This window comes from Carlito syrichta, unplaced genomic scaffold (genome assembly GCF_000164805.1).
Source record: "Carlito syrichta isolate Samal-C Ts95f unplaced genomic scaffold, Tarsius_syrichta-2.0.1 Scaffold301792, whole genome shotgun sequence".
NCBI lineage: Eukaryota > Metazoa > Chordata > Mammalia > Primates > Tarsiidae > Carlito > Carlito syrichta.
The window spans coordinates 250956-264167 of record NW_007245888.1 but is presented as its reverse complement, the minus strand read 5'-3'; the positions used below and the strand labels follow the sequence as shown (position 1 = coordinate 264167).

The 13212-nt window shown below is 37.4% G+C and overlaps 1 protein-coding gene across 1 annotated transcript in view; it reads right to left on the bottom strand.

The window, feature by feature from the left end:
* Nucleotides 1–13212, bottom strand: part of LOC103257555 (protein furry homolog) — a 252276-nt gene that overhangs the window by 122114 nt on the left and 116950 nt on the right. The window contains exons 15-17 of the mRNA XM_021710998.1: nt 6834–7005; nt 5302–5434; nt 319–426 (exon numbers count right to left, since the gene is read on the bottom strand). Of these exons, the coding sequence (XP_021566673.1) occupies nt 319–426; nt 5302–5434; nt 6834–7005 (413 nt within the window). The remainder of the gene's footprint in view (nt 1–318; nt 427–5301; nt 5435–6833; nt 7006–13212) is intronic.

The window sequence follows — 13212 nt, the reverse complement described above, 5'->3', positions numbered from 1 at the left end:
AGGTTTCACTACATTGCCCAGGCTGGTCTTGAACTCTGGGGCTCAAGCAATCCTCCCACCTTGGCCTCCCAAAGTGCTGGGATTACAGGAGTGAGCCACTGCACCCAGTTACATGTGCTTCTAAATTGGATTTTAAACCCTTCAAACATGGGGGAAAAAAATCTTTTAAAATGTCTTGATTTTTTCCTGCTCATACAACAGTACCTCATTCAGTAAATATTTGTCAATTAAAATTAATCATTCAATTTTTTTTAGAAATCAAGAAGAAGGATTAAAACCAATTTCGGTTAAATAATCTTCACTACAGCCCTTACCTACCTGGCCAGCAAGTCAATAAGTTCAAGTTTGGACATCCCATCGGGAAGCAGTCGAGGAATAGCAGCAACACAGGTCCTGAAAAGATCTATTTTTGGCTTTCTTTCACCCCTAGAATTTGAAAACAAAATGTAAACATAGGTCAAAAGTTTGAAAAATCAAAAAAACACTGACTAAATATAAGGAGGGATCCCAAAAGATTGGAATTATCTTTTTTGGAGAGTGGGTCCCTTGTAGCAGAGGCTTCCCTTGCTAGGTAAGTGTTCTAGGACCCTACCGGCATCAGTGTACCAGCTAGCATTGTTGTGAGAGGCTGGGATGTAAAAGAAATGTTTTGTGGCAAACAGGTGACTGGTTCTTCTACCATGGCAACGCACCTGCCTACACTTCACTGAGTAGTCAAAGGTTTTTGACCAAAAATGGCATGACTCTTGCCCTATCCTTCCTATTCACCTGAGTTTGCCCTGAGCAATATTTTTTGTTTCTTTGGATGAAAAAAGTCCTAAGGAAAATGTTTTGCCAATATGGAAGAGGTAAAACAAAAAACCACAGAAGCACTAAAAGGCATTGAAATGGACAGCTCAAAAACTGTATTGAGCAGTGGAAAAAGTGTCTCAATAGGTGTACTGTATCACACCAAGAGTACTTTGAAGGTGACTGAAGTTTAAACACATAAGAATACAAAATTTTTTATAAATAAATTTCATTTATTCTTGGTCTCCCTCGTATATGAACTTAGAACAAAGTCTAGAATCCATGTCTTCTGAATCACATCCTGGTGTTGGTTCCATATTATTCTCAAGTGTTTATGCCCTTTGTAGCTTGACCAGTACTAATAAAACTAAATAATTTAAAAATAAGACAAAGGTATATGTGTCTATAAAAAGAAGACTGCTGCTATCAACAAGCATTTCACCAGAGGTCTGCCAATCAGCTGCGCTCCATGGGGATTGGTCCCTGTGGGCTGCATTTAAATCAATGAAGTCACATGAAGAAATTGTAGCAGCATGAAGAAATTTACTTCAGTCATTTCCACATTCAGCATTTTTTTAAAAATAGAATTTTAATGTATACAAGGAAGGATGCCTTTTACAAGTGTGACATCTGAAAGCTTCTCTCCTTGATGAGTTATGCTTCTCCTCTAGAGCCCCTTGTCTTGTTTTTAAAAAATTAAGTATTTTATAATAAGTAATATCCTAAAATGTATATAGCTGTGCACCCATTTCTGACTTTTAAACCTACACTGATTGGCTTGACCTCTGTGAAGATTCCTTCTCTCTTTTTAGTCCCCTAAGAATATGAATGCTTGGTGGTAATTACTGGCTTTAGCATTCTGTTGGAAAATGTGAAGGAGAAATGCATATTTTGTGATGTTATTTATTTATTTATTTTTTTGAGTTGGAGTCTCACTCTGTCACCCAGGCTGGAGTGCAGTGGCATGCTCATGGCCACCCCAGCATCGACCCACTAGGCTCAGGCGATCCTACTGCCTCAGTCTTCTAACTAGCCGGAACTACAGGTGTGTGCTACCATGCCCAGCTAATTTTTGATTTATTGTAGAGACGAGGTCTTGTCAAGTTACCCGGGCTGGTCTTGAACCTGCTGGTTCAAGCAATTCAATCGCCTTGGCCTCCCAAAGTGCTGGAATTATAAGCTGAGCCACTGAGCCTGGCCGTTATTTTAATTTTTAATAGGTAACAGTTTGATTCTTAACTTACTGTATCAATAAACTTTACGGAATAATTAAACTACCTACCAAATCTTTCAAATAACCCAAGTGACAATATATAATAACCATATGGAAATTCTGATGATTTAGTCTTCTGAGAATAAATACACAGTTAGTGTCAAATCAATACAATCGTGGGACACAAACATAATAATAAAAATGCAAAGTAGCGTAAAAGTAATTCCTTCTTGGAACAATAACTGTGGTCAGAACATGCAACAAGCAGAATTGATCCTTTCTATAATCTAATAAAGATCATAATCAAATAGCAATTTCACTTTGCGACGTTACTTTTTAGTGTGCTTTTCTAAGTTTGTTAAGAATGAATACAAAATGTTTGCATGAAAAATAAAACACACATATGTTGCCTTCTAAAATACTTTGCTTTTGTGGAAAGTCATAAGATTATTTTTTCTTCTTTTCCATAGACCTTTTGCACGAGCTGTTTGAGGACTCTGGAAAGGAAACCGTTGCACAGTGGTTTCTAACTAGCAAAAAGACAGAGATGTTTTCAGATGAAACCCTCAATAGATATACAGAGTTAGAGTCCAGTGATTGCTTCTAATTGTTCACTTTTAACATGGCAAGAAATTTTTGTTTTGTTTTGTATGTTGTTTTTTTTTCTGAGTCAGGGTCTCACTCTGACACCCAGACTAGAGTGCAGTGGCATGATCACAGCTTACTGCAGCTTGAACTCAAGTGATCCTCTTGCCTCAGCCTCCCAAGTATCTAGGACTACAGGCATGTAGCACCACACTCAGCTTATTTTTTAATTTTTAAATTTTTGTAGCAACAAGGTCTTACTATATTGCCCAGGGTGGTCTTGAACTCCTGGGTTCCAGTGATCCTCCCACCTTAGTCTCCCAAAGTATGGGAATTATAGGTGTGAGTCACCATGCCAGGCCTACAGTGAGTAGTTTTAATAGTTCTGCTATCTTGCTCACCAGATGTCTTCAACAGCTGGGATATTTTTATATCTGTTGGAAAATGGATGACCCTGCCTGGCCCAAAGTGTGAGGGCGAACTCTGCCAGACTTCCAAGATGATAAAGCGAGCCGAGATTAGAAACTAATAGCTGCATTATTTCCTCTTACTACTGCAGCCTTTGCTCTCTGGGCTTTTATGGGAAGCATGTAAGTCCCCCAAATAACACAATTAAGAAAATGTATTAACAGATGTTAAAATTATTTTTTTATTTGTTCTTTTCTCTCTTTCTCTCTTTTTGCTTGCTAGCATGAACCACAAAAGGGATGAGAAATGGAGATTAAGCAACACAGAATGTTCAATGTTCAAGCTCCTACCCTAAGCAGGGCCTGGGAAAGTGGCGGATCGACCTCAAATATCAACTCCGATGACTATTTCCATTAGTGTTGTGTGGGCCTCCACCCTCTTCTCCTAAATGGTTACGTGATTCCTTAACATTTCTCTCTCTCTCTCTCTCTTTTTTTTTAGAAATTTTCCACTCAGTGATTTACCTAAAAGTCTAGCACGAAAAATATTCCTAGCCATATTTGGGGGTCTTAAGATGGTGAAGCAGGAAAAAGCAAAAAAGAATCTTAGAAAAAGTTTGAAACATGGATTACAACATAAATAAAATACTTGCATTCATGTTTACACCTGTACCTTTTCGTGGTTTTGAATATATTGTTTTGGTTCTGAACCTGTCTTGTGATTTCTATCAGTTACAAATACAGTTTTCCTTTAAAAGTACTTTAAATTTGCTATTTTAGAGGAAACAACTGTATAGCAGACATTTTAAAAGCATTCCTTATATCCTCTGCATTATAAATGGAAAATGGCTTTACTATTCAAGGAGGATTGGATGATGAGATTGGAGGTTTATAGATAATCTGGCAATCTGTGAGGCAAGAACTGGTGCTGTAGATAATATATTTAAAGTTATTAACCTTGGTCAGTCTTAATGCTGCTACTATTTTGCTTCAAGTCTGAAGCAACATGATCTTCATATCATTTAAGCCAAAAGATTGGCAAAAATGCAGGATAACATGCCTTGCATAATCCCACTTTTATACTATATATAATATAAATATATATAAAATGCATATATTTATATTGACATAAGGAACAGTCTGGAAGGAATCCCACTGAACCAACAAATGGTTGCAGATCTCATTCGGAGGTTATGGGGAGGCTTTTATTTTAACTTTAGATACCATTAAATATCTACTTAAAGTAATTCTGTATTATTGTCTTTGGATCATGAGCACATATTACCATTGTGAACTTCTCTATAGAGGTAAAAATCTTCAGATTAGTTCTGGCATTTGGGGTTGGATATACAGTGCGACAAGGAAATTTTCTAATTACATTTTTGGAAATTTACACCACAGCTGCCAAATGTAATTTAATTCACAGTCCAACAGCAAAGCCAAAACTTTCTCAAAATATAGAATTATAACCTAATCCTAGTTTCTGCTACAAGTTAATCAAAAGCAGCAAATATAAGTTCTAATTGCAAACCTAGATCAGATTTTGGCTAAGAACACTTGCTTTCTTAAAATGTTTTCTTAAATTTATATCATATTTGCATTAAAAACTATGAAGCAGGAACTGTCATGAGATTTATAAAACCAGAATGCCTGTAAGTTAGGGATGTCACTATATCACATGGGCTGTGATAGTGCTTGGGAACAAAATGTCACTTCTGAAAAAAATGGACAAGTGAGTCATGGGCCCCACTTTCTAACTTACTGACAAAATAATACATGAAATATAATCAAAATAGATCCATCACATATGACTTTATTTTATATATTTTTTGTTGTTTTGTTTTTGAGTCAAACTCTCATTCTGTTGCCCAGGTTGGAGTGCAGTGGCTTGTTCATGGCTACTGCTGCCTCGACCTGCTGGGCTCAGGTGATCCTTCTGCCTCAGTCTTCCAAGTAGCTGGAACTACAGGTGTGTGCCACCATGCCTGGCTAATTTTTAAAAATTTATTGTAGAGACTCAATTTACTGTAGAGATGAGGTTTCGCCAAGTTGCCCAGGTTGGTGTTGAACCCCTGGGCTCTTGCCTCCACCGCCCAAAGTGCAGGTGTGAGCCACGGCACCGGCCCTTATTTTATAGTTAATCAAATACTGTTAAGATTATTATTTTCACTATTCTTACTATTGCTTAGAACTATGATTTTAAAAAGAACAAAATACAGGCATAAATAGGAGGCATAAATGAGAAAAATCTCTACCTATTTTGGTTAATTAATCCTTCATTGATGACTTAATTCTCACTGTACTCACGTGATCATGTCTTCGGGTTCTTTGTTTAACATTTGCACATTAGTCAACATCATACATCTTCCCACTTCTTTATCCAAGTGCCTTAAAATGTTGTCCACAGCTTTTCGTACTTGAGAGTAATATAATGACATGCCTGAAAAACATGCGTTATAGTTATACCTTCAACTAAATCTAACAGAGATATCATGATTTATTCATCTTCCATGACATTTTTAACCAAAGCCTCTATGAGTCAATGACTTCCTTGAGCAGATGGACTGAGTCTGATTCAATCTCTATCTGCACAGCTCTTGGCATAGAGCTTTGCACTAAGTGGGTGTTCACCAAACAATAATTTAAATTTAATTAATAGGAATTCTAATATTAGAAGAGCTAAAATAACATGGAAGTACAGAATTTTACTTGTGAATTTTTTAGTTTCTGGTTAGCATAAGAGATTCATCATCTTTAATGATTTTATGAATAAGGAATAATTTTTATTTGGGGTTAGGGCTTTTAATAACTTCATAATATCCTCCAAAATATGTGTGCAGATTTTTACAGTAAAATAAACAAATGGCTTCCCATCATAAATTTTAAAATGAAGGAAAACGTATCTTAGCTATATTATTTTTACTTATCTCATTAAATAGTGTCAACATCCTACATGCTATATACAATGTGTACAGCATTGCATGAAACACATATATAATATATAATACAAATGAAATGTAAATAGCTTTGCATTTAAATTTTTTACTTTAATGAAATGATTATTAATAATTATTTCTCATGCATTAAATCTTTTTGAACTCATTTAAGCATTACATAATTAAAAATAAATATTTTAAAACAAAAAGTTTCCTCAAGTCTTTGGAATACAAGAACTGTCTTAACAAAATTTGTAGTAGGTGTCTAGATTTGGGTACTTGGTAAGAAATGAACAGATGTAACAAAAATTAACACTTTGCATTAAAATAGTTAAATTAAAAAGAATGTAGTCTAAGCCCATAATACAACCTGGTGTGTTGTGGGATTTGGTATGTTTAAAACACAGATTAGACTAATTTTACTGAAGAAAAAATAAGAAAATCAACTATTAAAATGAATGAGTTATAAATAGGACTATTTACCAAAGCACAAAATGTCTTATCAGTTGACTGTAAAATGTAGACAATCATGATTAGAGGTTTAAACCTCAATATTAGAGGTTCAAAAAGAGCTTAGATTGGAGCAACCCCTTTGGATCCCTTCCCACTGCGGGAGCTTTTCTGTTCCTCTCAATAAATCCTGCTTTCTTACAATAAATAAAAATGTATAAAAAGAGCATAGATAAAAGTCTAACATTTAAATGGCAAAATATTTACCAGGAAGTTCCAAAAAGTTTAAAGCATAGTAGAACAAAACACACGAATCAATCAGAACAACTAATGTTGGAATGTCTCTCCAGTCATGTTTAAAGATTTTTTAAAGTGTATCTCACTAAAGATAATTATCAGTTGGTCACTTAAGGGTCTAATCAGGCTCGGTTCTAACACATGTTTGAAACCCACCTATCATTTTGGCTTCCTCTTCAGTTAGCGTCTTACTCAAATATGTTTTCTTAACTCTCAATGTGTTTCCTGAAGGGAGAACGGCTCCTGTAACCGGCATGGGCGGTTCCCCGTCTTTCTGCTGCAAGCTGTCGGCTATGACCAAGAAGGCCCTTAAACCAATGTTCATTCTCTGTAAGAGACGGTATGTTCATGACAAAAAGAAAGGCCCAGTGATTGCAGTGGAATTAAACCATCAGTCTTCTAGAGAAGTTAAGATTGGCTTGCATCTAGATGAACATGGGAAAATAAGAGGCACAAGAGTGTCGGCCAAACCTCCAAAAATAAAATTAAGTTTCTGTCACCATGGCTGCAGCACAGGAAAACAACTGGGAGGATCTCACCCAATGTCGAGGGCATGTATGGGAAGGTCATATACCATATTCTGTTCGGGGGATACTGGGTGTATCTAAGAGGGATAGGTGGTCATCCTCTGAAGAAGAAGCAACGAGGGAAAACTGAGGTGAACAAAGGGCTCTTATGTCTCCCGGAAGGAGAGAGACACCACAAGTGCTAATTCACTAAAAATGAAGGGAAACACCCAGAATTCCAAATGTGAACCCCAAAATGAATATCACCTGCTCTGTTTTTTTTTAAATTTCTTTTCTATTTTAAAGATATGGGGTACAAGACAGGATTGGGTACGTAAGTGGACTAGGTACGGATAAAGTTTGGGCCTACCATTGGACCTCCCTTCACATGGATTGGGATCATGCACTCCTGGCAGTGTTCCACTACTGCCAATCCCTTTCTTGTAAGTATTATGATAGGTATTCAGGGTCCACTTATGAGTGGGAGCATGTGGTACTCAGTTCCTTGTTTCTGACATCACCTGCTCTGAATTGCAGGTCCTGACTTTTGATTTACAAAGGGAGCAAGTTTGAAAATAAGCTTTTAAAATGCAATGCCACAGAAACTATGGCTGATGAAAATACATGGGTATACTCATTCTGGGCCAGGTATTTATCTTCCTTATGGGGAAGGCATAATATTGGCTCTGAAAGATAGCTTGGCAAGACAGGTACTCTTTATAGCACTAATCTAAAAAGGTCAAGAGGTATCCAAACATCTGTACTTCTTTAGAGAGCTACGTGTAAAACATTTACACTGATATTTTCAAACCTCGTGAAGTAATAAGTTCCCAAAGCCAACTACTAACCTACCAAAAAAAAAAAAAAGAAAAGAAAGAAGAAGAAGAAGAAGAAGAAGATAGTTACTAGTACTAACAACGCTAATATAGTTGCAAGGTATTGAGTCCCTAAAATGCATCCAGAACTCCTTAACATTCATCCTTAATCTGGCCATAGAAGGAAGCATTCCCATTTTTCGAAGAATGGTAATCTCACATTTTCCAGGTGAGGAAACTGAGGAAAAGTGGGAGGTTATTCATCTAAATCTGCTTCCTGAATCACCTGTTTTGTGGAACACTATTATATTTTATAACAAAAAGTTATACAGACTTCTATTCATTTTAAATTACTTTTTCAAGTTTTAAGGAGTGATGATATTCCAACCAGGACTGGTGAAAATTTCTCTAGCTCACTTATAATCAATTCACTATGTACTTAAATCATACACCCTCTCCATTTTCTAGAATAAAAGGGCATTAACTTTAAAAAATTTAACTGTATATCAAAGCCCATTCGTCTCCTCTTTTGGTAGTTCTTTTATGAAATGTTTTCTAGGCTTATATATTTTTCTCAAGACACAGCAATGTTTTGGACCAGTTGAACAATATTCAATCCAGTAGGCGCAGTACCAATGATAACCATGGGTGGACATGCATGGTCAAGCCTCAATTATCTGCAAGTGGATCATCTAAGGTAGGAATCATCCTTGCCAGTTTCCTAAGTTTTCCTTTTCTCTGGACAACACTGAGGGTGGAAAAAAGACGGGATAGTTTGGGACACAGATTTTGAACTTAATTTCAAAAGCAATTTCTTTTAAAAAATATTTCAGGCCAAGCTTGGTGGCTCAGCCTGTAATCCCAGCACTTTGGGAAGCCGAGGCAAGTGGATTGCCTGAGCCCGTGGGTTCGAGACCAGCCTGGGCAACCTAGTGAGACCTCGTCTCTACAATAAATCAAAACTTAGCTGGGCGTGGTAGCGAGAGCCCGTAGTTCTGGCTACTTGGCAGGCTGAGGCAGAAGAATCGCCAGAGCCCAGCAGGTTGATGCTGGGGTGGCCATGAGCATGACACAGCCTGCTCCAACGAAATGGAGTGAGACTCAGCCGGGCTCGGTGGCTCAGCCTGTAATCCCCCGCCTTTGGGAGGCTGAGGTGAGTGGATTGCCTGAGCCCGCGGGTTCGAGACCCGCCTGGGCAGCGAGACCTCATCTCTACTATAAATCAAAAAATCAGCCGGGCGTGGTAGCACATGCCTGTAATTCTGGCTACTCGGAAGGCTGAGGCGGAAGGATCGCCGGAGCCCAGCAGGCGAGGCTACGGTGGCCGGAAGCGGCCACTGCACTCCAGTCCGGGCGACCGAGCGAGACTCCAACTCAAAAAAAAAAAAAAAGATATTTTAGAGTCCTGCATCATACCCTTCCTTTTTATTATTTGTGTGACCTTGGGATATTACTTATCTTTTACAAGTCCAAGTATCAGCTTCCTTTCTGTAAAATGAGGATAATAATTCCCACTAATCACACAGGGCTATTGTGAAGATTAAAAAAAGAAAATGTCTGCAAAATTCATGCTGGCCAATATATATTGTAAGCCAGAATCTCTACTTCATTTTTTAAGGTCAAGTTTATTGAGATATAATTCACACATAGTAAAAATCACTCCTTCTAGTTGCAGAGTTCCTTGAGTTTTGAGAAACAAATGTAGTCAGGCAACCCTCATCACTATTAAGATCCAAAATATTTCCACCATCCCAAAAGTTCCCTCTGCCAGTTAGTCTTCTCCCCAAACTCCAGCACCCTATAACCACTGTCTAATTTCCACCTACAGTTTTGTCTTTTCCAGATGTGATATAAATGGAATCCAGCAGTACATAGTTTTTGTGTTTTGCTTCTTTCACTTAGCACAATGTTCTTAAGATGTCATTGCATGCATGCATTCCTTTTTAGTGTATTCCTTTTTTCTTTTTTGTCTGAGTCTCACTCTGTTGCCCAGGTTGTGGGACAGTGGCACAATCATGGCTCACTGCAGCCCTGAACTCCTGGGCTCAGGTGACCCTTCTACCTCAGTCTCCTGAGTAGCTGGGACTACAGGTGTGCACCGCCATGCTTGGATAATCAAATTTTTTTTTTTTTTTTTAGTGATGAAATCTCATTGTGTTGCCCAGGTTGGTCTTGCACACTTGGGCTGAAGCAATCCTCTTGTCTTGGTCTCCCAAAGTGCTGGGATTTCAGGTGTGAGTCACTGCACCTGGCCATTGTGTTTCTTGTATTGATGATTCACGATTGTTTAGCCATTCACCAGGTGCTGGACACGAGTTGTTTTTTTTTTAGTTGCTGTTTTTGGTGATTATTTATGAAGTTGCTATATTTGTACAAACCTTTGTGGACACATATCTTAATTTGTCTTGGATAAATATCTTGGGGTAGAATTGCTGGGTCATATGCTAAGTGTGTGCTTAAACTTATAAGAAGTTGCCTAACTATTTTCGAGAGCGGTGACTCTTTCTGCATTCTCACTAGAATAGTACGAGGTCCTAGTTGCTCTGTGTCCTCCCTGGTACATCTCATTGTGGCTTTAACTTGCGTTTCCTTAATGACTAATAATGTTGACCATCTTTTCATGGGCCTATTAGTCATTTATATGTACTATTTGATGAAGATACTCTTCATTTTGCTGATTTAAAAGTTGGGTTATTTCTTGAGTTGTGAGAATTCTTTATATATTCTAGGCAGAAGTACTTGGTCAAATTTTATAAATATTTTCCCCCAGACTGTGGCTATCCAGTTTATTAACTATCTTTTAACGTGTATCCAATTTTTGTTTTGATAATGTTTAACTTATCAATTTTTTATTTTATGATTTTTATGTCCTAGAAATTTTTGCCCAGAAAGTTGCAAAGATTTGATTTTATATTTTCTTCTGGAAGATTTATACTGCTAGACTTTGCACTTAGGTTTATGATTCATTTTCAGTTAATTATTATTTACAGTAAAAATTATGGGTTGAGGTTTATTACTTTGCAGGCAGATGTCCGATTGATTAGCACTGTTTATTAGAAACATTATCTTTTATCCAAGGAATTAACTTAGAATGGTTGTTGAAAATCAATTAACCATATATGCATTGGTCTATTTCTGGATTTTCTGTTCTGCTCAATTTGTCTTTAGATTCATCCTTCTGCCAATACTATACTGTTGTGATTACTGGACAACTTTATAGTAAGTCCTGAAATTGGGCCATGCTAGTCTTCTAACTTTTTTCTTCTCTTTAAAAATTATGGTGGTTATTCTAGTTCTTTTGATTTGTCCATGTACATTTTAGGATCAGCCTGTTGATTTCTATTAAAAAAGTACAGGGATTTTAAAGTGAGATTATCATGATTGGGCCAGATAGTTTATTCTATTTATTGGGCTAGATAGTTTATTCTATCTAGGTCAATTTGGGGACAACTGACCTCTTGTTAACACTGAGTCTTTCAATCTACAAATAGTATTTATCTCCACCTAGTTGGGTCTATTTTGATTTCTCTCAACATTTTGTAGTATTAAGTATTAAAATATTGCACGTTATTTTGCCAGTTTTATTGCTAAGTAGTTTGTTTTTCATTGCTACTATAAATTGTTCAATTTCCAATTGTTCATTACTAAAATATAAAATACATTGATTTTATATATTTATATTGTATCCTGCAAGCTTCCTAAAATCATTTGTTAGTTCTAGTAGGTTTTCTGTAAGTTATTTGAGATTTCTTATGTAGACAATCATGCTGTCTACGAATAAAGACAATTTTATTTCTTCCTTTCCAATACATATCCCTTTTATTTCTTCTTGCTTCTAGCACTGGGTAAGAGATCCAGTTCCACATTATTTCAGATCAAGGAAAAACTAAAAGAAACTGATGACCAATAAACCCTTCTCAGAGAGCAGCAAGTTCTCATGACAATGAGGGTGTCTATGGAAAGCCACGTGGTCTGAACTAAAACAAGATAATTACCTGGAAATTACACCCTATAGTTGAGTGGTGGTGCAATATAAACGTTATAGTAAGACAACCCTTTAGTTCTCCAGGCTTTGTTCCATAAGCTACTTCAAAAACATTATTTAAGACTCACTTTGGATTTGTTTCCTGAGAAACTGTGTCCTACAGCATATCATTGTGTGTATGACATCTGCTTCATAGACTATTCTCTCCTTGTCCTGCTTTTGAGTGGGGTCATGGACGTACCTTTAGGCTTATTATGATCAACTACTGATGAATAAATTCTTCCATAACCGTACAAGATCAAGAGAAATGAAAGAAGATACCCAAATCGTTCCACCTATTGGTAGTTTTTAAAAACAAACAAACAAAAACAAAAAAACCCCACCACAACGCCAACTGTTCAGAGAGGTTAACTAATTAGTCATTGACTGAATGAGGAGTTTGAGAAGAGAACCAAGTATATTATATATCTTATAGACTGTGATAATGATGGTAGCAGCTCTTAACGTGTTCCTTTCAGACAAGCAATCTCGTAATTCTGAAGATTGACTGTTAAAGACAGAGCATAACTACTGAGAAATGAATGATGTTTAGAGAACTTCTCCAGAAGGGAAGACTCTTGACTGTACAGTTCTGGGCCTCCTTCCAGCCAAAGGACCTGGCTTGGCACTGATCCTGGCTATCACCATTCCAGAAGCCTGTGAGGTCATCAGACACCAGACAGCTGATGACCAGAAGCTCCCATGTTTGGACTTCTTGTGCCGTCCCCAGATATGTGGCAAGCTTAGTATCAAGAGGAGAACGCAGGGGGTGGTGGGAAGGAGTATGGTAATACCGGGGCCCTGGGTTCCCTCTACTACTAACAAGCTTTGAGCCTTTGGGCTCTGTGCCGTCTTCCTCACTGACAGAATGAAGGAGCCAGGTGATAACACAGAGGCAGAGATGATAGGAACTGTGTGTGTGTCGATTTAATTTTTATGGTATGCCGTTTTTTTCCCCCTTTCTTTGTGAGCTCGAAAAGTATTTTGTCCATTTTACTGGTGAAAAAGTGCAGTTCAGAGAACTAAATGCCACATCGCTAGGGAAAGTAGCAGAGCCTGTGGCAAGTTGCAAATCCAGCTCTATTGACCTCTGGTCCCATGTTCTTTCTACAATCTCACAGAAAGAAAAGGGCTGCAAAGAGGCAGCCTGCCAGTCAAATTTCTGTTGACTGAATGGCATGTGCTTTTCA